This window comes from Arachis stenosperma, chromosome 10 (assembly GCF_014773155.1).
Source record: "Arachis stenosperma cultivar V10309 chromosome 10, arast.V10309.gnm1.PFL2, whole genome shotgun sequence".
In the NCBI taxonomy this organism is placed as follows: domain Eukaryota; kingdom Viridiplantae; phylum Streptophyta; class Magnoliopsida; order Fabales; family Fabaceae; genus Arachis; species Arachis stenosperma.
In genome coordinates, this window is record NC_080386.1 from 91,065,553 (window position 1) to 91,092,138 (window position 26,586).

At 43.2% G+C, this 26,586-nt stretch overlaps 1 protein-coding gene across 1 annotated transcript in view; it reads right to left on the reverse strand.

The window, feature by feature from the left end:
* Positions 1 to 21,848, reverse strand: part of LOC130957332 (uncharacterized) — a 37,153-nt gene extending 15,305 nt beyond the window's left edge. Inside the window, exons 1-3 of the mRNA XM_057884201.1 lie at positions 21,345 to 21,848; positions 20,799 to 21,251; positions 20,090 to 20,614 (exon numbers count right to left, since the gene is read on the reverse strand). Coding sequence (XP_057740184.1) covers positions 20,090 to 20,614; positions 20,799 to 21,251; positions 21,345 to 21,848 — 1,482 coding nt within the window. The remainder of the gene's footprint in view (positions 1 to 20,089; positions 20,615 to 20,798; positions 21,252 to 21,344) is intronic.
* Between the last annotated feature and the right edge of the window lie 4,738 nt (positions 21,849 to 26,586).

The window sequence follows — 26,586 nt, forward strand, 5'->3', positions numbered from 1 at the left end:
GGTGACGCCAAGCCAGTGGTCCAACCACAAAGGCGGCTGAATCCAGCCATGAAAGAAGTTGTGCAGAAGGAGGTCACTAAATTACTAGAGGCTGGGATTATTTATCCTATTTCTGACAGCCCCTGGGTAAGCCCTGTCCAAGTCGTCCCTAAGAAGGGAGGCATGACAGTGGTTCATAATGAAAAAAATGAACTGGTTTCTACAAGAACAGTTACAGGGTGGCGTATGTGTATTGATTATAGAAGGCTCAATACAGCCACCAGAAAGGATCATTTTCCTTTACCATTCATAGACCAGATGCTAGAAAGACTAGCAGGTCATGAATACTACTGCTTCCTGGATGGATATTCAGGTTATAATCAAATTGCAGCAGATCCCCAGGATCAAGAGAAAACGGCATTCATATGACCATCTGGAGTATTTGCATACAGAAGGATGCCATTTGGCTTGTGCAATGTACCTGCAACCTTTCAAAGGTGCATGCTCTCTATCTTCTCTGATATGGTAGAGAAGTTTCTGGAAGTCTTCATGGATGACTTTTCAGTATTTGGAGACTCATTCAGTTCCTGCCTTAACCATTTAGCACTTGTTCTGAAAAGATGCCAAGAGACCAACCTAGTTTTAAACTGGGAAAAATGTCACTTTATGGTGACTGAAGGGATTGTCCTTGGGCATAAAATTTCAAACAAGGGAATAGAGGTGGATTAAGCTAAAGTTGAAGTAATTGAAAAATTACCACCACCTGCCAATGTTAAGGCAATCAGAAGCTTTCTGGGGCATGCAGGATTCTATAGGAGGTTTATAAAGGATTTTTCAAAAATTGCAAAACCTCTGAGCAATCTGCTAGCCGCTGACACGCAATTCGTGTTTGACACAAAGTGTCTGCAGGCGTTTGAGACCCTGAAAGCTAAGCTGGTCACAGCACCAGTTATTTCTGCACCAGACTGGACATTACCCTTTGAACTAATGTGTGATGCCAGTGACCATACCATTGGTGCAGTATTAGGACAGAGGCATAACAAGCTTCTGCATGTTATTTATTATGCTAGCAGTGTTTTAAATGATGCCCAGAAAAATTACACAACCACAGAAAAAGAATTACTTGCAGTGGTTTATGCCATTGACAAGTTTAGATCCTACTTAGTAGGATCAAAAGTGATTGTGTACACTGACCATGCTGCTCTTAAATATCTACTCACAAAGCAGGATTCAAAGCCCAGGCTCATAAGATGGGTGTTGCTTCTACAAGAGTTTGATATAGAAATAAGAGACAGAAAAGGAACAGAGAATCAAGTAGCTGATCACCTGTCCCGAATAGAACCAGTAGCAGGAGCATCCCTCCCTCCTACTGAGATCTCTGAAACCTTTCTGGATGAGCAATTGTTTGCTGTTCAGGAAGCTCTGTGGTTTGCAGACATTGCAAACTATAAGACACAAGGTTCTCCTTTTGTAACCATGGAGAGGAAGCATGAAAAGCTTCTCTCACTGCAGAGTCAACCAAAGCCCCCACAGTCCAACTCTAAGTTTGGTGTTGGGAGGCCACAACCAAACTCTAAGTTTGGTGTTGAACCCCCACATTCAAACTCTAAGTTTGATGTTGGGAGGTCCCAACCTTGCTCTGATCATCTGTGAGACTCCATGAGAGCTCACTGTCCAGCTAAGGACAATAAAGAAGCGCTTGCTGGGAGGCAACCCAGCCATTCACAAAATTTAATTTTATTTGTTTTTGCTAATTAATTTTTACAGGTATATGTCAAAGTATCTTCAAAAGGTAAAATAGCTATTGATTGGATTCACAGAGTTACAAGGGAATTTGGAAGCTCACTGGCGTGAAAAAGCCAGTAAGGAACATTTTGGGCGTTGAACGCCCAAAAGAAGCACCCACTGGGCGTTCAACGCCAGTAAGGGTAGCCATCTGGGCGTTCAACGCCAGAAAGAAGCAACAGCTGGGCGTTGAACGCCCAGGAGAAGCAGCAATTGGGCGTTAAACGCCCAAAACAAGCAGCATTTGGGCGTTTAACGCCAAAATGGTGGGGAGGAGGTAAAATTCGTTTTTCTTCACAAATTTTCTAATTTTTATATTTCAATTCATGATTTCTTGCATAAACATGTTTCAAAATATCATCCTTCAATTCCAAAAATTTTAATCCTAATTTCTAAAAACCCTAATTTCTAAAATCCCTTTTTCAAAAATATCAAATGTATCTTAATTCATAAACACAAATCTTTTTCCAATCCAATTTTTTTTCAAATCTTTTTAATTTCTTCTCATATCTTTTTCAACTCATCTTATCTTTTTTTCGAAACTGCCTCTCTTTCTATTCCTCTCCTTTCCTTTCTTTTGCTTGAGGACAAGCAAACCTCTAAGTTTGGTGTGATTTGCCATGATCACTGAGCTAAAACTCATTAAGATCATGGCACCTAAGGGAACAGGAAGAGCAAGGATGTGAACTTAAGGGAGCTGAAGCGTCAGAAATTAATTCTTGAAGGCACCCCACAGACTAGAGGAATATCCACTTCCCAAAATACAGGTTGTTAAGTTCTAATTCTAGCTTTAACTTGTGATAGTATTATTATAGGATTTTACCTTAGAAGTTATATAGGAGTAGTAGTAATTAGCATATCTATTTTGGTTTTATTTCCAATTAAGTTATAATTTATTTTTCTCATCATCATCAAACATGAATAAAATAGTAGATTTGTAGAATAAAGAGGCAATTTAATTTTTTCGAGTTCTTAATAAGGAAAATTCTAATTATTTATATGTGGTGGCAATACTTTTTGTCTTCTGAATGAATGCTTGAACAGTGCATATTTTTGATATTGAATTTTATGAATGATAAAATTGTTGGCTCTTGAAAGAATGATGAACAAGAGAAATGTTATTGATGATCTGAAAAATCATGAAATTGATTCTTGAAGCAAGAAAAAGCAGTGAAAAAAAAAATTTTTGCGAAAAAAAAAAGAGAGAGAGAAAGAAAAAGCAAGCAGAAAAAGCCAATAGCCCTTAAAACCAAAAGGCAAGGGTAAAAAGGATCCAAGGCTTTGAGCATTAATGGATAGGAGGGCCCAAGGAAATAAAATCCAGGCCTAAGCGGCTAAATCAAGCTGTCCCTAACCATGTGCTTGTGTCATGAAGGTCCAAGTGAAAAGCTTGAGACTGAGTGGTTAAAGTCGTGATCCAAAGCAAAAAGAGTGTGCTTAAGAGCTCTGGACACCTCTAACTGGGGACTCTAGCAAAGCTGAGTCACAATCTGAAAAGGGTTCACCCAGTCATGTGTCTGTGGCATTTGTGTATCCGGTGGTAATACTGGAAAACAAAGTGCTTAGGGCCACGGCCAAGACTCATAAAAGTAGCTGTGTTCAAGAATCAACATACTTAACTAGGAAAATCAATAATACTATCTGAATTCTGAGTTCCTATGGATGCCAATCATTCTGAATTTCAAAGGATAAAGTGAGATGCCAAAACCGTTTGGAAGCAAAAAGCTACTAGTCCCGCTCATCTAATTAGAATCTGAGCTTCACTTAAAACTCTGAGATATTATTGCTTCTTGATTTCTTTTTATTCTCTTTTATTCATCTAGTTGCTTGGGGACAAGCAACAGTTTAAGTTTGGTGTTGTGATGAGCGGATATTTTATACGCTTTTTTGGGGTAATTTCATGTAGATTTTAGTATGTTTTAATTAGTTTTTAGTAAAATATTATTAGTTTTTAGGCAAAAATCATATTTCTGGACTTTACTATGAGTTTGTGTGTTTTTCTGTGATTTCAGGTATTTTCTGGCTGAAATTGAGGGAGCTGAGCAAAAATCTGAGTTAGGCTGAAAAAGGACTGCTGATGCTGTTGGATTCTGACCTCCCTGCACTCGAAATGGATTTTCTGGAGCTACAAGACTCCAAATGGCGCGCTCTTAACGGCGTTGGAAGGTAGACATCCAGGGCTTTCCAGAAATATATAATAGGCCATACTTTGCGCGAAGATAGACGACGTAAACTGGCGTTCAACGCCAGTATCATGCTGCTGTCTGGCGTCCAGCGCCAGAAACAGGTTACAAGCTGGAGTTCAACGCCAGAAACAGGTTACAACCTGGCGTTGAACGCCCAAAACAGCCCCAGGCACGTGAGAAGCTTAAGTCTCAGCCCAGCACACACCAAGTGGGCCCCAGAAGTGGATTTCTGCACTATCTATCATAGTTTACTCATTTTCTGTAAACCTAGGTTACTAGTTTACTATTTAAACAACTTTTAGAGATTTACTTTGCACCACATGACATTTTCAGATCTGAATTTTATACACTTTGACGGCATGAGTCTCTAAACTCCATTGTTGGGGGTGAGGAGCTCTGCAGCGTCTCGATGAATTAATGCAATTGTTTCTATTTCACTCAAACGTGTGTGTGTTCCGATCTAAGATGTTTATTCGCGCTTAATTATGAAGGAGGTGATGATCCGTGACACTCATCACCTCCCTCAATCTATGAACGTGTGCCTAACAAACACCTCCGTTCTACATCAGACTGAATAAGCTTCTCTTAGATTCCTTAATCAGAATCTCTGCGGTATAAGCTAGAATTGATGGCGGCCACTCTTGAGAATCCGGAAGGTCTAAACCTTGTCTGTGGTATTCCGAGTAGGATTCAAGGATCGAATGGCTGTGACAAGCTTCAAACTCGCGATTGCTGGGCGTGATGACAAACGCAAAAGGATCAATGGATCCTATTCCAACATGATCGAGAACCAACAGCTGATTAGCCGTGCTGTAACAGAGCATCTGGACCGTTTTCACTGAGAGGATGGGAGGTAGCCACTGATAATGGTGACACCCTACATACAGCTTGCCGTAGACGGGCTTTACAAATAATTGAGTTGAATATTACATTGCAGAAATTCAGAGGACAAAGCATCTCCAAAACTCCAACATATTCCCCATTACTGCACAACAAGTAACGATTTTATTCTCTTTTATTTTTCCAATCTAATAACTCCCATTGATAATTTTGATTGATATCCTGACTAAGAATAATAAAATAAACATAGCTTGCTTCAAACCAATAATCTCCGTGGGATCGACCCTTACTCACGTAAGGTATTACTTGGACGACCCAGTGCACTTGCTGGTTAGTTGTGCGAAATCATTAGAAATCTTGATTTTGATATTGAGATATTAATTTTGTGCACCACTGAGGCACTATGATTTTCAGCCTCCATGAAGTAAAAATGAAAGATGTCAAGCTAGTGACAATAAAGAAGCGCTTGTTGGGAGGCAACCCAACCTGAGGTAGTTTTCTTTTCATAGCTTTTTCAATAAAAATGTTGAATAATTGGTATGCATTACAAGGAGCTAAGTTTGGTGTTGCACACCAAATCAATTTAAGGGAGAATGAAGGATTCTAAGTTTGGTGTTCCACCAAAATCTCATTTAAAAGAACGTTCTCACTTCTTGCACAATGCTAGCTCCAAGCAATCAGACAAACTATTCAACTATTTAACTGTTTCTTTTTTGTTTTAATTCCATAAGCTTTAGCAAGGACACAAGGGTTTACATATGGTTAACTTGTTGCATCAGAGGCAGTGGCAAGCAATTAAGTTTGGTGTTCTCACACCAAAATAAATCCAAGAGCCATACTCAATTTATGCATACTAACCATTCATTTAAGGGCTTGAGAAGCAAGCGACTTTGAGAATTATGCAGGACATGAGTCAACAATTGAAGATATTGTGCATTTTCACTCAAAGAGAACACAATAGAAGGAAGAATCAAAGGGCTGCAACTTCAAAGGTTGTATCTAAACTTAATCTTTGTTGTTGTGAAATGTTTTAAATCTGGGAACCATTGTATGTCTTGCTAAAGTGTTCATCTAGTTGCAAGTGAAGTTGTTTGATAAGAATGCTGATCTGCATAATGCTTGTCATTCATCACCTAGCTGAATTTTGTTTTGTTTCCCATATGCTTGAATAAAAGACAATTGTCTGAATTAGAAAGTAAATATCCAATGTTGCATAAGTTAGAATGGAAGTTAATGGTGGTGTATGTGTTTGATTAAATGTATAACTCATGAAATAATTGCTGCATAGTGTCATTTTCATTGAAGTGTGAGCTAGCTTGTTGTTATAAAGGTTCTTATCAGTAAAGAAAAAGCCCATGAGAACAAAAATAAAACAGAAAGAAAAGGAAGAAGAAAAAGCCAATGTGGCAAGAAAAACAAAGAATAAAGGCGGGACACCAATAGCTTGGACCCTAGGACACATGCCTGTGGTGTTCTTGTACTAGGATATGCTTGGACAAGTAAATTCTGAGGGGTATTTCAAAACCCGGTCACTTAGATCAACTGATTTGGGATGGCCAATTGAAAGTCCACAATAAAGAGCAACCTAGATACAGAACATTTAGTTATCCAAAGAGATGCTGGGCATCAATGATCCTAGGAGGAAATAGTGAGCCATGTGTCTGTGGTGGAGAAATGTTGAGTAAAAATAAAGCCAAAGGCTACTACAGCATTTGACACCAAGCCTTCAAAGAATAATAAGCTTGTTAAGCAAAATGAGAAAAGAAAAGTTAGCAAGGGAGCAAGTAAAGAGTAAACCTTATAACAGCAAGTTTAGTAAGCCTTTGAGTAAAAGTGTATATTATGTAACAGCAAACAATAACTGAGTTATCATTGTCTGCATAAAAACTCCATGAATCAAGTTCTGCTATATGCCTAATAAGGATATGTTTGCTCTTCTTGTTCATTTCATTTTCTCTTAGTTTTGATGCTTGCTTGGGTACAAGCAAGGTTTAAGTTTGGTGTTGTGATGACAAGTCATCATATACCCATTTTTCAAGCTAAATTCACTTGTTTCATTAGTCTTTATGCACTTTCTTGCATCCTAAGTAAGTGATTTGGAATGAAAATGCATAACTTCTTTAAATCAAACAACCACCATTAAATTGATGCTAAATCATGAGGTTTGAGCTAAAATTTATTGATTTTTAATGAATTATAAACCTTATGAGTTTAGAGATACTTTGATTAGTTGTTTTGGTTTCTTGTAGGTGAAGAAAGGAAGAAAAGAAGAAAAACGTGGCTTAAGAAGTGTGGCCAAGAGAAGAGAAGTGTGGTGCAACATAGAAGAAGAAAGCAAACACTGCCCTCCACGAGAGCACACTGCCCTCCAGGAGAGCAGCATAATGAACCAAGCCTTTAAAAGTATCACTGCCCTGCCCACAACAAGAGCAGAGCACAATTCTATGCCAAGGACCAAAGGAAGCAAAACTTTGCCCTGCCCTCCTCAAGAGCAATATCGGGCTTTCATGAAAAATAATTCAAAGAAAATTGTTTCCTAGTGTTTCCTATGGGTTTCGAACCCAAGAACAAGGAGGAAAGGAGTAGCGCTCAAATACAAGGAAAACAAGCAAAACATGGCTTGTTTTCAATCTCCAAGAATCGAACACAGCACCATGAGGAAGCAAGGAACTAGGCGTTATTTTGGTGCCAAGAAAACCAAGGAAAAAGGAGCAGCGTGTGCCTCCACCAAGTTTCGAACTTGGGACTTCACCAAGTGGCAACATTGCCCTGCCATCCACAAGGGCAGGGCAGCATTTTTTTGGTGCATGGCCAGCGTACAAATTGGCACAGGCAGCACACAAAGCGCGCACCAAGCACGCACGGCCAGGAGCATCACGCGCAGCTTGGAGGCACGGAAGGCGCACCATGGCAACACTGCCCTGCCCTCCACAAGGGCAGGGCAGCATCCTGACGCATCACACGCACCAAGCATGCACGCAATGAGGCCGCATGCACCATTTCCTGCTCTGCCCTCCACAAGGGCAAGGCAACCTCCTGGAAGCTACTTTCTCATGGGCTGAAAATTGGAATAAAAATCCAATTTAATTCATTTCTTCACCAAATCAAAAGCCCATCCAAATTCCAAAAATCCAAGAATAGAAAGTGTATAAATAGGAGATAGTTTGATGTAATTAGGACCTCCCTTTTGATTTTTGAATTTTCACATCTTTAGACTTGATTTTGAGAGCTTGGAACTGAGATTTTAGAGAATTGGGAAGGAGAATTGATCTCTCTTCTTCCTCGTTCTTGCTTGAGCACTTTTTATTTTTCTTGTTTGAGTCTTGGGTGTGAAGAATTGAGGAATTTCTGTCTCAATCTCCATTCAAGATCTCTTTAATTTCCCTTCTGCATAATTGAGTTGAATCCAATCTCCTTTACTGCTTCAATCTTTAATTTCTTGTTAATTGCTTTGTGAACTTGGATTTGGGAAGGCAATTGAGATCTAGACTCTGCTATCTAGTCTCTGGAGCCCTGAGATCTAATTCTCTTTTTGGTTCTTCTGTTGAACCCCTGCTGCAATTAAATTTCCATTCCTGTTTGAATTCTAGTTACTTCCTGTTCCGAGGGTTACCTGAAACGTGGAGCTCGGTCGTCTTGGTGAGACCCGAGGTGAGGGTTCCGTGACCCGAGCTTGATGCGCTGAGCGGCGGGTGGTTGTACCTGCAATGACACTCCGATGCTTAAGTTAGCATGGGTCCAAGCAGATATGTGTAGAATGTAGAATGTATGTTATACCTGGGTGCTCCAGTGTATTTATAGTAGTTGGCCGTGATCTTCCCTGGATAAGATATTCTTATCTTATCTTATCTTTGGGAGTCTTATCTCTATCTTTTGTGGAACCGCCTTTCCTAGGCCTTTTTCGGCCTTAAGGTTTTGGGCTTCGTTCCTTTTGATGGGCCTTCTTCTTTATTTGTCCGAGGTCCGACCTCAGGCGTGGGCCTTTGGGACGAGGTCGGACCTTCTGCGAACTTCCCGAGTTTGGAGAGCTCGGTCAGGGTATGAACAGTGCCCCTGTCCGAGTTCGTCCTTTTGAGAGGTCGAGCTCGGGCATAGTCGTTCTTTTCAAAATTTGAAAATGGCCGTTTCAGCATTTTATTGCTTTTTACCGTTTCTCCTTGATTTCCGTTCGGGCTCTGTGAAGGCATTATTTATTTGCCCCTTTCCTCATTTTCTTTGTTTATTCTGTTCCCTTTCCCTTTTCCTGGGTTTTTCGCCGCCTCTCTTTCGAGCATCTTCCTTCTTTCTCTCTGTTCTTCTTCTCCGATTCTTTCTGTGCGTTGTTTTTCGGGGTTTCTTCTGCGCCGCTGTTTTCGTTCTTCTTGCATCGGAGCTCGTCGTCTTCTTCCTTTCTCCCAGGTTTGTTTCTTGTCTTTACTTTTGCTGTGCACATATGCTGGGGTTGCCCCGGAAAGAGGCGCCGCCATTGCTTTGGTTGTTGTATGTGGGGGGGGGCTCTTTTCTCTTGGTACTTTGTTTTCGGGTTTACTGCATTTTTCTTCTAAAAGAACTTTTGTTTTCTTGCTTCTGCTGAATGGGTTTTTTGCTGTCTGCCTATTTATGTGATTTTTGGCTTGCTGTTGTATTCTTCTTTGTAGGCAAGATTTTTTATGTCTCGAAAGGTGTTTCAAGCAATGTCGACCAAGATTCCGAGTGGTCTTGGTTGGGTAGATCCTGTTCCTCTAAGGGTCCCTTCTGTTGTAGATTCTGAGTATCTAGTTAGGTTCCGTAGGGAGTGTAGTATTTGTGAGAACAGGGAGTCTGAACGGGATTATGAGCTAGTAGCCCCAGAGTCCGAGGAGAGAGTGTGCTTCCCGCCTTTAGAAAGTTCCGAGAAGCTATTCTTTTATGCTTACGATTGTTTTTTCTCTAAGCTGGGTGTACGACTTCCTTTTACCGACTTGGAGTCCGAGGTCCTTTGGTCTTGTAACCTTGCCCCTACGCAACTCCATCCAAATTCTTGGGCGTTTTTAAAGCTGTTTCAACTTTTGTGTCAGTTTTTGGGCGTCTCCCCTTCTGTTTCTCTTTTTTCCTATCTGTTCGCGTTGACGAAGCCGGGGTCGGGTGCTGGGAAGGTGTCTTGGGTCTCTTTTAGGGCTAACCAGGGGAAGAAGTTTTGTACCTTGTATGATGAGTCGTTTCATGATTTCAAGAACTACTATTTCAAGGTCCGGGCTGCTGGAGATGTCCGACCTTTCTTTCTAGATGAGAGTGGGGAGCCTTCTTTTCCTCTTTGTTGGCAGGAGAATGTAGTGTCGGTTAAGTATACTTTTGAGAGTCTAGATGAGGTAGAGCAGGCTTTTGCGGGTGTGTTGAGCAGTTTATGGGGTCGGGCACCTCACTTGGACACGAAGAAAATGTTGGGAGATCCAAGCCTTCTCCGTTCCGAGTTAGGTAGTTCCCGACCTCTCCGAGCTTCATCCTTTTAGTATTTTGCCTGTTTTGGTGGAATTCCTGTTTGTGATAATCCCTTTCTTTTTGTTTCTGCAGAGATGTCTTCTCAGGCGGATTCCATGAAGTTTCTTCGTCGGTCGAAGAAGTCTGCGGCTGCTCGGAATATCGAGGCTGAGGTTTCTGCCCGATCTTCTCCGCAGAAGACTACCGTGGGTGTTCAGACTCGGTCGAAGACCATTCCGACTCCTCAGTTCCGAGCTATAACTCAAGATCCTCCGACCTCCGGACCCGGTCACCTTTCCCCGTCTTCGACCTTGGGTCCTCCCCCCAAGAAACAGAAGACCTCTCAAGAGCTTGCTGGTTTCAATGATAAGGTTTTTGACGCTCTTGGTTGGATTGAGCAGCACATTCTCCCCCAGACCTTTATTTCTACTGATGATGCGTCTATGGAGCATCACTTTCAGTATATGGCGCGGAGCTGTGTTCGGATGGCTAGTCTTCATGCCGCTATTGCTCGGGAGTTCAAGAAAGCTCCCCTTGGGGCGACCAGCTCCCGACTTGAGAAGGAACGGTCTGAGCTTGATAAGATTAGTCAACTGAAGGCTGCCAGGATTACTGAGCTGGAGGCCTCTTTGGAGGAAGAGAAAACTAGGGCCACCGCGGCTGTGGCGGCGGCGAAGACATCTGAGGAGATTGCGAGGGTGGCGACGGAGAACTATACTAAGCTGTATGCCGAGCTTGTGGAGACGAAGGAGAAGTTGCAGTATGCTCGGGATGATTTTTACGAGCTGGAAGATAATGTGGCCAAGGGTATGGATGCTATGTTTGTGAATTTGAGGGATCAGGTCCGGGTTCTTGCTCCCGACCTGGATCTGAGCTTATTCAGTACGGAAAACATTGTTGTGGAGGGAAAGATTGTTCCTGCTCCTGCCGAGGATGAGGTTCCGGTGTCCGACCCCGAGGTTCCGGTTGTGAACCCGACTTCACCTTTGGCTGAGGATAGATCTGGTGTGGAGGTTTCAAACCGGGATGACGTTGCCGTCGATGCAGTCCCGATATCTATGTTTCAGCCTGCTGTCGATGTGGAGTCCGGAAAGGGCCTCGATCCTCTGTAGTCTTGTACTTCTTGGTGTTTTGCCCGATCTGTGGGCTCTTTTGTTTTTGGATGGTTTCTGTTGAACACTTTGGACACCTTTTGTTTTATTTAGCTACTTGTAGTAACTTTATTATGCGGTGTTTTTTGTTCGCGCTTGACTTTTTGTTTCCACTTTTGTGCTTTTTAGTCGTTTTCGGATAACAACTTTTTAGCTAGCGTTTTGACTTCTTGTTTTCGCTTTTGTGCTTTTTAGTTGTTTTCGATTAACAACTTTTTAGCTAGCGTTTTGACTTCTTACTTTCGCTTTTGTGCTTTTTAGTTGTTTTCGATTAACAACTTTTAGCTAGCGTTTTGACTTCTTACTTTCGCTTTTGTGCTTTTTAGTTGTTTTCGATTAACAACTTTTTAGCTAGCGTTTTGACTTCTTACTTTCGCTTTTGTGCTTTTTAGTTGTTTTCGATTAACAACTTTTTAGCTAGCGTTTTGACTTCTTACTTTCGCTTTTGTGCTTTTTAGTTGTTTTCGATTAACAACTTTTTAGCTAGCGTTTTGACTTCTTACTTTCGCTTTTGTGCTTTTTAGTTGTTTTCGATTAACAACTTTTTAGCTAGCGTTTTGAAACTTCTTTCGATTTCGTTCTTTTCGCTTGTACTTTTTAGTTGCTTTTTGTAAAGCAACTTTTTAGTAAGCGTTTTTCGAAATCTTGGTTCTTGCCGTTTTAAGGCTTCTTTCTTGGGCCGAGCTTTTTCTCGGACATCGGGTGCTCGAGTACCTCCTTTTTGTTAGGTCCGACTTTGTCGTTGGTCGGTTCTTCTGAGTTATTTCTGTAATCTCTTTTTATTTGGCTTTTTGAGCCATTTTAGAGTTACTTTATAACTTTTCCCTTTGTTGGGTCCGACTTCGTCGTTTGGTCGGCCTTTTTAAGTTATTTTTGTAACCTCTTTTTATTTGGCTTTTCGAGCCATTTTCAGGGTTACTTTATAACTTCTCACATTAATTTGAACCTCGTCGCTTTATCTTTGCCGACCTTGTATGGTCTTTTGGCAAATGATTTTTTGCGTTTTGCCGAGCATAAATTAATGCGCCTTGGTGGGGTACTTTCTAGGATTTGCTTCATCATGAGGAAGAGAAAATAGAGAAATTTGATTAGTATTAAAAAAGAAAGAATATTTACAAAGTGTTTACCCTTTAGGTCGGGTATCCTGCTTAACCGGGTGTCTCATTAAAAAACCCTTGTAGGGAAAAAGAGTACACCTCGGGTTAAGTTTTTCTAGCTGTAGTACCGTCTTAGATTACAGGCGTGCCAGGTCCTGGGCAGCTCATTACCTTCTAGGTCGGATATTTTGTAGTAGCCTGTCCCTAAGACTTCTGTTACCTTGTAGGGCCCTTTCCAATTTGCGGCTAGCTTTCCTTCTCCCGACTTTTGTGTTCCGATGTCATTTCGGATTAGAATCAGGTCGTGAATGGAGAAGCTTCGCTTTATTACCTTTTGATTGTATCTGAGGGCCGTTCGCCGTTTTAAGGCTTCTTCTCGAATCCGAGCTCTTTCTCGGACCTCGGGGAGGAGGTCGAGTTCTTCCCTTTGTGCCTGCGGGTTATCTTTTTCGTTGTAGAAGATGACTCTGGGCGACCCTTCATCTATTTCGATAGGAATCATTGCCTCCATCCCGTAAGCTAGCCGGAATGGGGATTCTCCCGTTGTAGAGTGCGGGGTTGTCCGATATGCCCATAGTACCTGGGGGAGTTCGTCGGCCCACGCCCCTTTGGCCTCTTGGAGCCTTCGCTTTAACCCGGCCAAGATGACTTTATTTGCAGCCTCTGCTTGTCCATTGGCTTGTGGGTGCTCGACCGATGTGAATTGCTGTTTGATTTTTAGTTCGGCCACCAAGTTCTGAAAACTTGTGTCCGTGAACTGTGTTCCATTGTCTGTTGTGATGGAGTAGGGGACTCCGAACCTCGTGACGATGTTTTTGTATAGGAATTTACGGCTTTTCTGAGCCGTAATAGTGGCTAAGGGTTCGGCTTCGATCCACTTTGTGAAGTAGTCGACCCCTACTATGAGGTATTTGACTTGCCCCGGTCCTTGTGGAAACGGGCCGAGTAGGTCGAGTCCCCATTTTGCGAAGGGCCATGGCGCAGTGATGCTGATAAGGTCTTCGGGCGGTGCTTTGTGAAAATTGGCGTGTTTTGGCAGGGGGGCATATTTTCACAAACTCTGTCGCGTCTCTTTGTAAGGTCGGCCAGTAGAATCCGGCTCTGACTACTTTCTTGGATAGTGCCCGAGCTCCGAGATGGTTCCCACACATGCCTTCGTGGACTTCTTCGAGGACGCCCTTTGTTTCTGAGGTCGGAACGCACCTAAGGAGGGGGTTTGAGAATCCTCTTCTGTATAATACGTCGTGAATTAGCGTATAATTCTGGGCGTCCTTTGTAAGCCTTTTAGCTTCTTTTCTCTCTATGGGGAGAGTTCCTGACTTCAGGTAGTTGAGTATGGGGGTCATCCATCCTTGCTGTTGGTTGGATATATTTAACGTTTCTTCCTCTCTTAGCACGGAGGGAGATTGTAGGGTTTCTTGGAGAAGACTTCTGTTGTTGCCTCCGGGCTTGGTGCTAGCGAGCTTCGAGAGGGCGTCTGCCCGGGCATTTTGTTCCCGAGGTATGTGCTGGATTTGTATTTCCGGGAAGTGTCGTAATTGTGCCTGTGTTTGGTCCAGGTATTTTTTCATAGTAGGGTCTTTGGCCTGGTAACTTCCATTTACTTATGATGTGACGACCTGGGAGTCGCTGAAGATCGTGATTCTCTGGGCTCCGACCTCTTCGGCTAGCTTTAGTCCTGCTAGTAGGGCCTCGTATTCGGCTTGGTTGTTTGAAGCATGGAACTCGAATTTTAAGGATAGCTCTATCCGTGTTCCTTGGTCGCTTTCGAGTATAACACCGGCTCCGCTTCCTGTTTTGTTTGAGGACCCGTCGACATACAGATTCCACGAGAGTGGGGTTCCCGGGGTCTCAGTATATTCTGCGATGAAGTCGGCTAGATATTGAGATTTTATGGCAGTCCGGGCTTCATAGAGGAGGTCGAACTCGGACAGTTCCGCCGCCCATTGTAGGATTCGTCCTGCCATGTCTGTTTTTGTAGGATGTGTCTCATGGGTTGGTTCGTCCGGACTTTGATGGTGTGGGCTTGAAAGTAGGGACGGAGCCTCCGAGCCGTGAATACTAGGGCGTAGGCGAATTTCTCTATTTTCTGATAGTTTAATTCGGCCCCTTGTAGTGCCTTGCTTACGAAGTATATGGGGTGTTGTCCTTGGTCATTTTCTCGTATTAATGCTGAAGCAACTGCCCGATGTCCGACCGAGAGGTATAATACGAGCTCTTCCCCTTTTAAAGGTCGGGTTAGGATTGGTGGCTGCCCGAGGAATTCCTTGAATTCTTGGAAGGCTTTTTCGCACTCCGGGGTCCATGAGAAGGGTTTCCCTTTCTTTAGGAGTGAGTAGAGAGGTAGTGATTTTATCGCTGATCCTGCCAAGAATCTTGATAGGGCGGCTAGCCTTCCATTTAGTTGTTGTACTTCTTTGACACACGTCGGGCTCTTCATTTTGAGTATCGCTTGGCATTTGTCCGGGTTTGCTTCGATGCCTCTTTGAGTCAGCATGAAGCCTAAGAACTTTCCGGCTTCTGCGGCGAAGGTGCACTTGGTCGGGTTAAGTCTCATGTTGTGTTTCCTGAGGGTGCCGAAGACACTTGTGAGGTTGGGAACCAAGTTTCTGTCTTCTTGTGTCTTTACCAGCATATCGTCGACGTACACTTCTAGCTGTAGCCCGATGTGCTCTGAGAATACTTTGTTCATTAGTCTCTGGTAGGTTGCCCCGGCGTTCTTCAGCCCGAAGGGTATTACTACGTAGCAGTAGTTTGCCCTTGGGGTTATGAACGAGGTCTTTTCTTGGTCGGGTCCGTACATCGGGATTTGATTGTATCCCGAGTATGCATCCATGAAGGAGAGATATCTGTAGCCTGAGGCTGCGTCTACTAAGGCGTCGATGTTTGGTAGCGGATATGGATCTTTGGGGCAGGCTTTGTTGAGATCCGTGTAGTCGACGCACATCCTCCATTTTCCATTTGGCTTTTTACTAGGACCACGTTTGCGAGCCATAGGGGGTATTTTACTTCCCTAATGAACCCTGCATCTAGTAGTGCTTGTACTTGTTCTTCTATTGCTTGCATGCGTTCGGGCCCGAGCTTCCTGCGTCTTTGTTGGATAGGTCGGGATCCCGGGTACACTGATAGCTTGTGGCATATCAGATCGGGGTTTATGCCTGGCATGTCGGAGGCTTTCCAGGCGAAGAGGTCGGAATTCTCCCTTAAGAGGTTTAGGAGTTCCTCTTTTAGGCCTGCCTCGAGATTTGCCCCTATGTTTGTTATTTTTTCAGGTGTGCTCCCAATCTGGACTTTTTCGGTTTCTCCCTCTGGTTGTGGCTGAAGATCTTCTCGGGCTTGAACTCGTCCGAGTTCTATCGTGTTGATCTCTTTCCCTTTTAGGCTTAGGCTTTCGTTGTAGCATCGCCGTGCTAGCTTTTGGTCGCCCTTTAGGGTAGCGATTCCCTTTGCGGTAGGGAACTTCATACAGAGGTGTGGGGTTGATACCACAGCTACCAGTCTGTTTAGGGTTGGTCGCCCAATGAGGGCATTGTATGCTGAGGTAACGTCGACTATAATGTAGTCGATGCTTAACGTTTTAGATTGCTCGCCTCTTCCGAAGGTAGTGTGTAGCGAGATGTATCCTAAGGGGTGGATCGGGGTGTCCCCTAGCCCAAATAGGTCGGTGGGATAGGCTTTTAGCTCTTTTTCCTCAAGTCCGAGCTTGTCGAAGGCCGCTTTGAACAGGATATCTGCTGAGCTTCCCTGGTCAATCAGGGTTCGATGTAAGTTGGCGTTTGCTAGGATAATGGTGATCACCATTGGATCGTCGTGCCCGGGTATTATCCCTTGAGCATCCTCTCGGGTAAATGAGATAGTGGGTAACTCGGGCAGGGGACTGTCTTCTCGGACATGATAGATTTCTTTGAGGTGTCTTTTTCGCGAGGATCTGGATGCTCCTCCGCCTGCGAAACCTCCATTTATCATGTGAACGTGTCTTTCAGGGGTTCGCGGGACTTGTTCGGCCCGACCTTCATTGTCTCCTCGTCTTCTCTTCCTGGTCTCTTCTCCTTTCTCTGCTATGTATCTGTCGAGCTTTCCTTCTCTGGCTAGCTTTTCTATAACATTCTTTAGGTCGTGGCAGTCGTTGGTAGAATGACCGTAGAGCTTGTGATATTCGCAGTATTCGGACCGATCTCTCCCCGCTCTTTTGTGTTTTAGAGGTCGGGGTGGTGGGATCTTTTCGGTGTGGCATACTTTTCTGTAGATGTCTACCAGGGAGACTCGGAGGGGGTATAGTTGTGGTATTTCCGTGGCTTGTCCGAGTTGGGTTCTTCTTTCTTCTGTTCTCGATCTCGATCTCGGAGTGGGTAGGTTGATTCCTTCCTAGAAGAGTCTCTTAGCTGGGAGGTTTCCTCCATATTGATATTTTTCTGCCCGCTCCTGCACCTCGTATAGGGAGGTCGGGTATCGTTTGGAGAGGGATTGGCTAAACGGTCCTTCCTTTAGGCCGTTTGCCAATCCCATGATAGCTGCTTCAGTGGGCAAGTGTTGTATGTCCAGGCAGGCTTTGTTGAATCGCTCCATGTATTCTCGGAGAGTTTCTTGGTTACCTTGTTTGATCCCGAGTAGACTGGGGGCATGTTTTGCCTTGTCCTTTTGAATGGAGAACCTTGTTAGGAATTTCTTAGTTAGGTCTTCGAAGCTGGTGATTGATCTCGGAGGCAGGTTGTCGAACCACCTCATGGCTGTCTTGGTGAGAGTGGTGGGGAAGGCTTTGCACCGAATCGCGTCGGAGGCGTCGACTAGGTACATTCTGCTTCTGAAGTTGCTGAGGTGGTGACTTGGATCGGTGGTGCCGTCGTAGAGATCCATATCGGGTGGTTTGAAGTTTCGCGGTACCTTCTCCTTCATGATCTCTTTTGTGAAGGGATCATGATTGCCTTCGGGGGTGGTGTCGCGTTCTGTTCGATCTTTCAGGTTGGCCTCTATTTTCCGTAGTTTTTCTTCTAATTCTCTGCGCTTTGCGAGCCTCCCTTCTCAGATCTTGTTCGGTTTCTTTTTGCTTCTTTATGTCCTCTTCGAGTTGTTTCAGTCGGTTTTGTTGTGCCCGGACTGCTTCTAGAATTTCCGAGCTCTTTTCTCTTTCGGGATTTTGTGGATCTTTGTTTGGGAGTGATGTACTTGGGCGATTCTGTTTGTTTCCTCCTGGAGTGCGTGGTGATAGAGGGCTGTCCGGTCGTTCTCCGGTGTCAATTTCCTCCTCTTGTTCCGAAGCAGCGTGGTCATTGTTGAGAGGATCGTCCGCCATGGTAAAGGGATGACTTCCAGGGTCCCCGGCAACGGCGCCAATGTTCCGAGGGTTACCTGAAACGTGGAGCTCGGTCGTCTTGGTGAGACCCGAGGTGAGGGTTCCGTGACCCGAGCTTGATGCGCTGAGCGGCGGGTGGTTGTACCTGCAATGACACTCCGATGCTTAAGTTAGCATGGGTCCAAGCAGATATGTGTAGAATGTAGAATGTATGTTATACCTGGGTGCTCCAGTGTATTTATAGTAGTTGGCCGTGATCTTCCCTGGATAAGATATTCTTATCTTATCTTATCTTTGGGAGTCTTATCTCTATCTTTTGTGGAACCGCCTTTCCTAGGCCTTTTTCGGCCTTAAGGTTTTGGGCTTCGTTCCTTTTGATGGGCCTTCTTCTTTATTTGTCCGAGGTCCGACCTCAGGCGTGGGCCTTTGGGACGAGGTCGGACCTTCTGCGAACTTCCCGAGTTTGGAGAGCTCGGTCAGGGTATGAACACTTCCAATTCATCTTCTGCTTTATTAATTGCTGCAATTTAATTTCCCTTGCTTAAATTCTGAATTCCCAGTCCTCAAATCCCTTTTCCATTCAAGCAATTTATATTTCTTGCACTTTAAGTTACTGCAATTTACATTTCTTGCACTTTAAGTTTCAGTCATTTAATTTCTTGTTCTTTAAGATTCAGCACCTTTACTTCCAATTCTCTTTAATTTTTGCAATTCATCCCTCTCCCTTTACATTTCCTGCTATTTACTTACTGTTGGATACAAAACCACTCAACCAATACTTGATTCACTTGACTAAATCAACCACTGAACTAAAATTGCTCAATCCTTCAATCCCTGTGGGATCGACCTCACTCCCGTGAGTTTTATTACTTGATGCGACCCGGTACACTTGCCGGTGAGTTTTGTGTTGGATCGTTTTCCACACATCAAGGGTTACTCTTGATAGTGGACTTTCAGCTGATAATCCCGAGTTAGTTAACCCAAGTTACCAGGAGATAAGGCACCCCTAAGAGCTTATTCATCCAAGTAGATCCCTCACACAGGAACACCACAGACACATGCCTCAAGATTAAAACCATTGGTGCCTAGCCTTATTGCTTACTCTTTTTCTTTTGTTTTTCACTTTAAGTGTTCTTTCCCTTTCTCTTATTAGGATCTTGCTATTTACTTAGTCTCATGGGTGTATTCAAAGCAAAGTATTCAGGACAGATAGTTATCTTCCCACCTCATGGTTGAACCAACTTAGCTAACTTATGATCACACCAAAGATTCAGAAAATTACTCATATTATGAACTCCACTCTGGTCTTTTGAAACATAAACATTCTCTTCTTCATTTGATTTTAAAGACAAGCATACAATAAGTAAAGATATGATGCAGTGACACTTAAACCAGAAATCATAGACCTAAGCAATAAAGCTTAAAATGCAGAATTGAAAAGGTTCTAATCAACACATGACTATTAATTAACAGTGCATTCAGACTTCCAATGTTCAACACGATGAGTAGATGGAATTAAGTAGCAATACAACCTTTGGGAGATGGTTTGCTATAACAATCCAGTTGCCCTCTTGTTGTCATTGTCATAGTTCTTGATGCCTCACTTTCTTAGTTGAAGGTGCACCATCTCCTCATAAGCTTCCTGTAAGGTTATTGGAAGTTGCTTGTTTCCCAAGCACTTGAGGAATAGTCAGCTCGCACGTATGCTTATGATCTCTGAACTTATTTTTGGTGTGTGAACACCAAATTTAGTTCCGTGCCTAGTGCCAAACTTTGCATATATGCTGAGAACCTCATATCTTGTTGTTAACAAAACACTTATTAACTAAAGTCTAACTACATCTAAGTGGTTTCCCTTGGTTGGTTGGAGCTAGCAATGTGTTTTGGGAGTGAAGTGTAATTCTAACTACTGTCCTTTGGTGGAACACCAAACTTAGAATTACACTATCACTCTTGGATTGTTCTGGTGTGGAACACCAAACTTAGCTCCTTACAATACAGGGAAAACAACTTGTGATCTTTATTGAAATAGAGGTGAAAAGGAAAATACTTGAGGTTGGGTTGCCTTCCAACAAAGCGCTTCTTTATCGTCACTAGCTTGACGATTTCTCATTTACTTGAGATGATAGTTTACTCTGGGTTTTCCCCCATGTTGCCCAGATAATGCTTGAGTCTTTGTCCGTTCATTGTAAAAGTCCTCTCTGACTTTTCATCCATGATTTCGATGTGTCCATATGGTGAGACTTTTTTGACAATGAAAGGCCCTGACCACCTCGATTTGAGTTTTCCTGGGAACAGTCTCAATTTGGAATTCTAGAGGAGTACTTGCTGCCCTTTTTCAAAATCCCTGGGTGCAAGATGCAGGTCATGTCTCCTCTTTGCCTTCTCTTTATATATCTTAGTATTTTCATAGGCTTGTGACCTGAATTCCTCCATCTCTTGCAGCTGCAAGATCCTCTTTGCACCAGCAGCAATGCTGTCAAAGTTTAGTATCTTAATGGCCCAGAGGGCTTTGTGTTCCAACTCTAGTGGTAGATGGCAAGCTTTCCCATAAACCAGTTGATATGGGGACATTCCCAGTGGTGTTTTGAACGCTGTCCTGTATGCCCAGAGAGCATTATCCAGCTTCTTCGCCCAATCCTTTCTTGATGCACCCACAGTCTTTTCCAGAATCCTCTTTAGCTCTCTGTTGGATATCTCCGTTTGTCCACTTGTTTGGGGATGGTAAGGTGTGGCTACCTTGTGTTTCACCCCATATTGTAGGAGAAGAGCCTCTAGTGGTTTTTTACAAAAATGGCTCCCTCCATCACTGATGAGGGCTCTTGGGACTCCGAACCGACTGAAGATATTCTACCCATTTGGACACATAATCCACTGCTACCAAGATGTACTTGTTTGCATATGAGGTTAGGAATGGTCCCATGAAATCTATTCCCCACACATCAAATACTTCCAGTTCCAAAATGAAATTCTATGGCATGGCATTTCTTTTGGGCAAGTACCCAGATCTTTGGCATTCATTGCAGCTCCTTACCAGTTCCTTGGCATCCTTGAAAAGAGTGGGCCAAAAGAATCCACTTTGTAACACCTTTGCTACAGTCCTATCCCCTCCAAAGTGGCTTCCGTAGTATGAGCCGTGGCAATTCCATAGTACTTCTCGTCCTTCCTCTTCTGAGACACATCTTCTAAGGATTCCATCTGAACACTTCTTGAAGAGATAAGGCTCGTCCCAGACAAAGTATTTTGCATCATTCGTGAGCTTCCTCTTTTGATGTTTATTAATCCCTGGAGGTAGAGCCCTAGTTGCCTTGAAATTGGCGATGTCTGCAAACCATGGGGCTTTGTGCACTGTCATTAACTGCTCATCAGGGAAGAGCTCGTTCACACTCATATCATGTGTTTCCCCTTCCTCATGAGGAATCCTGGATAGGTGATCTGCCACCTTGTTCTCCACTCCCTTCTTGTCTCTGATTTCAATATCAAACTCCTGCAATAATAAGATCCATCTTATTAGTCTTGGTTTTGATTCTTGCTTGGCAAATAAATATTTAAGTGCTGTGTGATCTGTAAAAACAATTACTTTAGCACCAATGAGGTATGATCTAAACTTGTCAAATGCAAAAACTATGGCTAGCAATTCCTTTTCAGTAGTGGTATAATTTCTTTGAGCATCATTGAGGACCTTGCTAGCATAGTATATTACATGGACTAAGTTATTTTTCCTCTGCCCTAACACTGCCCCTACTGCAAAGTCAGATGCATCACACATCAATTCAAAGGGTAAGTTCCAATCAGGTGTGATAGGGGCAGAGGACAATCTTTCTTTCAAATGCTCGAATGCCAACATGCAGGTTTCATCGAAGATGAATGGTGTATCTGATACAAGGAGATTACTCAAGGGCTTAGCTATTTTTGAAAAATCTTTAATAAATCTTCTGTAAAAGCCAGCATGCCCTAAAAAGCTTCTAATTGCCTTGACATCACTGGGTAGAGGAAGCTTTTCAATAAGTTCCACTTTAGCCCTGTCCACTTCGATTCCTTGGTTAGAAATCTTATGGCCAAGAACTATTCCTCCTGTCACCATAAAGTGACATTTCTCCCAGTTCAAGACCAAATTGGTCTCTTGGCATCTTTTCAATACCAAGGTTAGGTGATTCAAGCAACTAGTAAAGGAATCTCCGAATACCGGGCACTCTCCTAATCTACAATCAATCTAAAACAATCAAAAATCAAGTTTAACAACAAATCTTTTTTTGTTTTTGAAAAATTTTCAAATACAAAACAAGCAAAATTTACACCTCAAGAAAAATACAACTTAACAACAACTGCTCTAATCAAAACATGAATTTAACAAACAACCTATCAATAAAAGAAAAATGTATAAGAGTATAGAAAATAAGAAAAATTACCTACAATGGCAACTCAATTCATTCATTTATTATATCTACAAGAGAATGGAAAGAGTTTACCATGGTGGGGTGTCTCCCACCTAGAACTTTTAGTTTAAGTCCTTAAGTTGGACATTTGGGAAGCTCCTTGTCATGGTGGCTTATTCTTGAACTCATCTTGGAACTCCCACCAATGCTTGGTTCTCCATTATGCTCCAAGATTTCCAATAAGTTTCACCAAGTCTTGATGGAGTCCTTCACAAGCTAAGGGTTCCCAAAATTGATGCTCATATATACCCGGATCCTAAATCTTATTTCTACACCCATCTTCAAGTTGATCAAGACAATTCCATTTGGGTGGCAAGAGATTCAAATTCTCAAGTGAACACCAAAGCATCTTCCTAGACCCATACAATTTAACATTCCTCCAACCATAGTATCTATGCCTTGAGGGTTCAACCTTAATGAGCCTAACATTGTTTTTCCAACCACTACACAATTCTCTCCTACTCTTAACTCCACAAAGAGCTCTAAGTTGCCCATCCGTCTCATTCAAACCATATTCAAGTGAGAAAGAAAAGATTAGAGATAAGAATTTTATCCACTTGAATGTTATGTTGGATGGTGACTTAGGAAGGGACGTCTCCAATAGTCTTGTAACTTCCACTCCCTTGTACTCTTCCTTGAATATCTCCACCTCTTGACAACTTCCTTCGACTTCAACCTCTTCCTCTTGCTAGCTTCCTTCCAATTTAATATCTTCTTTATTGCTTACCAAGGTATGGGAGGTGAGGTATATGCTTCTTTAATCTCTATATCAAGCCCAATGGGAGAGGATTCAATTATGGATAGTGTTCCGAGGGTTTTACCTGAAACTGTAGGTCGATCTCGGACGAGATCTTCTGTGCTGGTCGGAGCCGACGTGTCCGGCAGGTGTGTAGCAGCCGGAGCTGGTGTGTCCGACTTGTGGAACTGAGAATGCTGCTGATCCCTTGTCACCAAAGGGTGGAGGGTACCTGCAAGGGACTCTGATGCTTAAGTTAGCAAGGGTATTAAACAGGTATTGAGTAGAATCAGAGTATGAGTTATACCTAGGTGCTCTAGTGTATTTATAATGGTGAGATGTGACCTTCTTTAGATAAGATAAGTTGGTTATCTTATCTTATCTTATCTTTTGTCGAGGTCAGCTTATCTTCCATGGAACCGCCCTTATCTCTATAGGCTTGGGCTGCTCTTGGATCGGGATCGTATTCCTTGAGTTTGGCCCTTCTTTGGGTTTTCCTGTCGATTTGGACCGAGTTCTTTGCGAAGAAGTCGGTCTGCTTGACCTAAAGAGGTCGGTCGCTTTGTCTGTAGAACATCCCGGGTCGGATAGCTCGACCCAGGGTATGAACAGTGCCCCTGCTTGAGCTCGGTCTTTTTGTTGAGGTCGAGTCCTGGACTTCGGTCCTTTTCTAGTGAAGCCGAACTCAAGCATTTTGTCGATTCCTTTGTAGAAGCTTTTGAATGTAGAACATTTTTCCTCTAAAAGCACGCGCTTTTGTATCGGCGCTTTGGGAACGTGCGAGGGTTTAATGCCTTCATTAATTTTAACATTAATTGCCCCGTTTCCCTTAGGCTCTTTATATTGATTTTGAAAACCCAGAAACGGTTTCTCTCCTTCGCCCTTTTCGTAACTTCTTTTCTCCGCTCTCTTTGCTCTCTGTTTTTCTTTTGCGCTTCTGTTTTCTTGTGTTGCGGCTTTCGTTTGGCGATTTTCTGGGCAGCTTTCATTTCTGCGCCTCCATTTTTCTTTCTCGAAGCTTCTTTCGTCTCCAGGTTAGTCCCATTTCGTGCTTTCTCTTTGTTTTTGTTTTTGTGATGAGGTTTTGATTTTGATCCTCCTTTTAGAGAAAGTTTGGATCTTTCTATTTCCATTGTGCTCTAGATTTGTTGAAATGTGCATTCTGGGAGTTTCTCCATCTTCTGCATGATCCTTTTTGCTTTTGCTTGATGCTTTTAGGGCTTTGCATGTTCTTTGTTGTTTCTGTTCTGATACCGCTGTCCGCATCTGTTCCTCGTTTTATTTGAAGGTTGCTTTTGTCTGATTCTGAAAAAGGTTGCATCTTTAATGGTCTCTGCTTGGCGTGTTTGATGTTTTAGGGATGGTTTTTGCTGGTTTAGACTGTAAGGCAATATTTTTTCTGACTTTTTATGTTTTGCTTTGATGGAAAAATGCATGTTGTTTGAAGCCTTCTTTTCTTGTTTTGAGATGTGCTGGGATGCGAGAAGTAGATTTTTCCTAGAAACCTTGCTTTATTATTGCCTCCAAAGGATGCCCCAGGACTTTGGTTTAAGTCTTGGGGTTTTCCTTTTCTGTGTGTTCGCCTGTATCGTATTGAGTTGTTTTCTCCTTTGTCCGAGATGTTTTTAGTTACCCCATCTTCTTTTCTTACTTGTAGGATTAGTTGGCCTCATATCTTCTCGAAATAACATTGTAGAGATGTCTTCCAGAGTTCCCGAGGGGATGTCTGATTGGCTAGACTCCCTTGTTTTGTTGTGTGTTTCTGTTGTGGATGTTGAATTTTGTACAGAGCTGAGGAAGCGCCATAGGATTTGTGGTAACAGTGCTTGTGAGGAGGATTATGAGCTTGTTGCTCCTGATTCTGATGAGAGAGTTTGTTTTCCGACTTCCATCGAGAGGGAGCGTCCCTTCTTCTATGCCTATGAATACTTCTTCAGTCAGTTGAACGTTACTTTTCCTTTTATTGCTTTCGAGACCGACCTGTTGTGGTCGTGCAATATTGCCCCATCCCAGCGTCACCCAAATTCCTGGGGTTTTATTAAAATTTTTCAGCTTCTCTGCCGAGAATTAGATGTAACACCCTCTCAGACTCTTTTCCTTTATTTGTTTGTTTCCGCCAAGCCTGGCGATTCTTCAAAAAAGAAAGCTTCCTGGGTTTCTTTCAGGTCCGCCCAGGGCCATAAAGTTTTTGCTATGTATGATGAGTCCTTTAAGGACTTCAAGAATTGCTTCTTTAGGGTTCGTGCTGTCGAGGGGGCCCGCCCCTTTTTTCTTGATGAAAATGATGAGCCTTCTTTCCCTCTAGAGTGGCAGAGGGATGTGAGAGTGTCTCGCTATACCTGGGAGATGCTTGATGATGTTGAGCGTGCCTTTGTTGTTGTTCTTGAGGATCTATGGGGGGAACCACCCCATCTTGATACAAAAAGGATTTTGAATGACCCATCCTTGGTTCGGACTGTTTTGGGTACTTGTCTGACTTGTTTCTACACTTGTTTCTTAATTTTTTCTTCCTCTTATTGTGATTGTAACTCTTTGCTATGGCTGACTCTGTATTTGCAGAGATGTCAAAGAACAACGACTCCATGAAGGCCTTTAAAAAAGCAAAGAAGGCAACTGCTGCTCTAAACATCTCGGCCACGGTGGCCGGAGAGGGATCTTCTCAGGTCCCAGTGAAGCCTTCTGTGCCGAGTTCTCCCAGGCCGAGGAAAGCAATTCCTATTCCTCGGTTTCGTCAGGTCGATCCTCCACAGACTTCTGCCATTGCTTCTGGTGCTCCTCCCTTAAAAAAGCAAAAACATCCGAGCCCTTTAACCTGGATGCCCCGGATTTTGATGCTGTTGAGTTTGTTGACCAGCAAATTGCCCCCTATGGTGGGCTCTCCATGGACGATGTGTCTCTTCTTCAGCATCTGGATTTTATCACCAAAAGTAGTGTGAAAATGGCACATATGGGTGCGGCTATTTTCCGAACTGTTCAGGGGATCCCGATTCATGCCACAAAATCCTTCATGGAGAAGGCCAAATCAGAATTTGATCGGATCAAGGGTCTGAAGGATGAGTTGGAGGTGAAGTTGGCAAAGGTAGAGAAGGAACTGGAGGGTGAGAAGGCCAGCTCTATTGCCTTGGCTGCTTCTTTGAAGTTGGCTGAGGACATGGCACTGAAGCATAAGAATAGCTATGTCTCAGCTTATAGGGAGTTGATGCATCTCCGGGATGATTTGGAAACTGCTCGGGTTAATTATGCCGAGCTTCAGGGTCACCTTGTAAGCAGCGTGACTGCCGCCTCTGAGAACCTGATGGAGCAGTTCCGGATTGTTGCTCCTGATGCCGATTTGACTCTCGTTAGTCTTGATAACGTAGTAAAGGATGGCAAGATTGTCCTAGATGATCCCGATGATGATGTTGAACCTCCCCCAGTGCCTTCTATCAAGGTGTCAACCTCCTTGGTTCCTCTAGTTATGTCTGATCCGGATTGTCAGATTCTGAACCGGGATGATGGAACTGTAGATGCTGTGCCTATTCAGACTCGCCCTCCTTCTCCCCGTACTGATGCTGCCGGGAAGGCTCCTGATCTTTGTTGATCTTCTTTTTAAGTATTTGTGTAAATAGCCCGGTTTGTGGGCTTTTGAACTTTATTGTTTTGTTTAACTG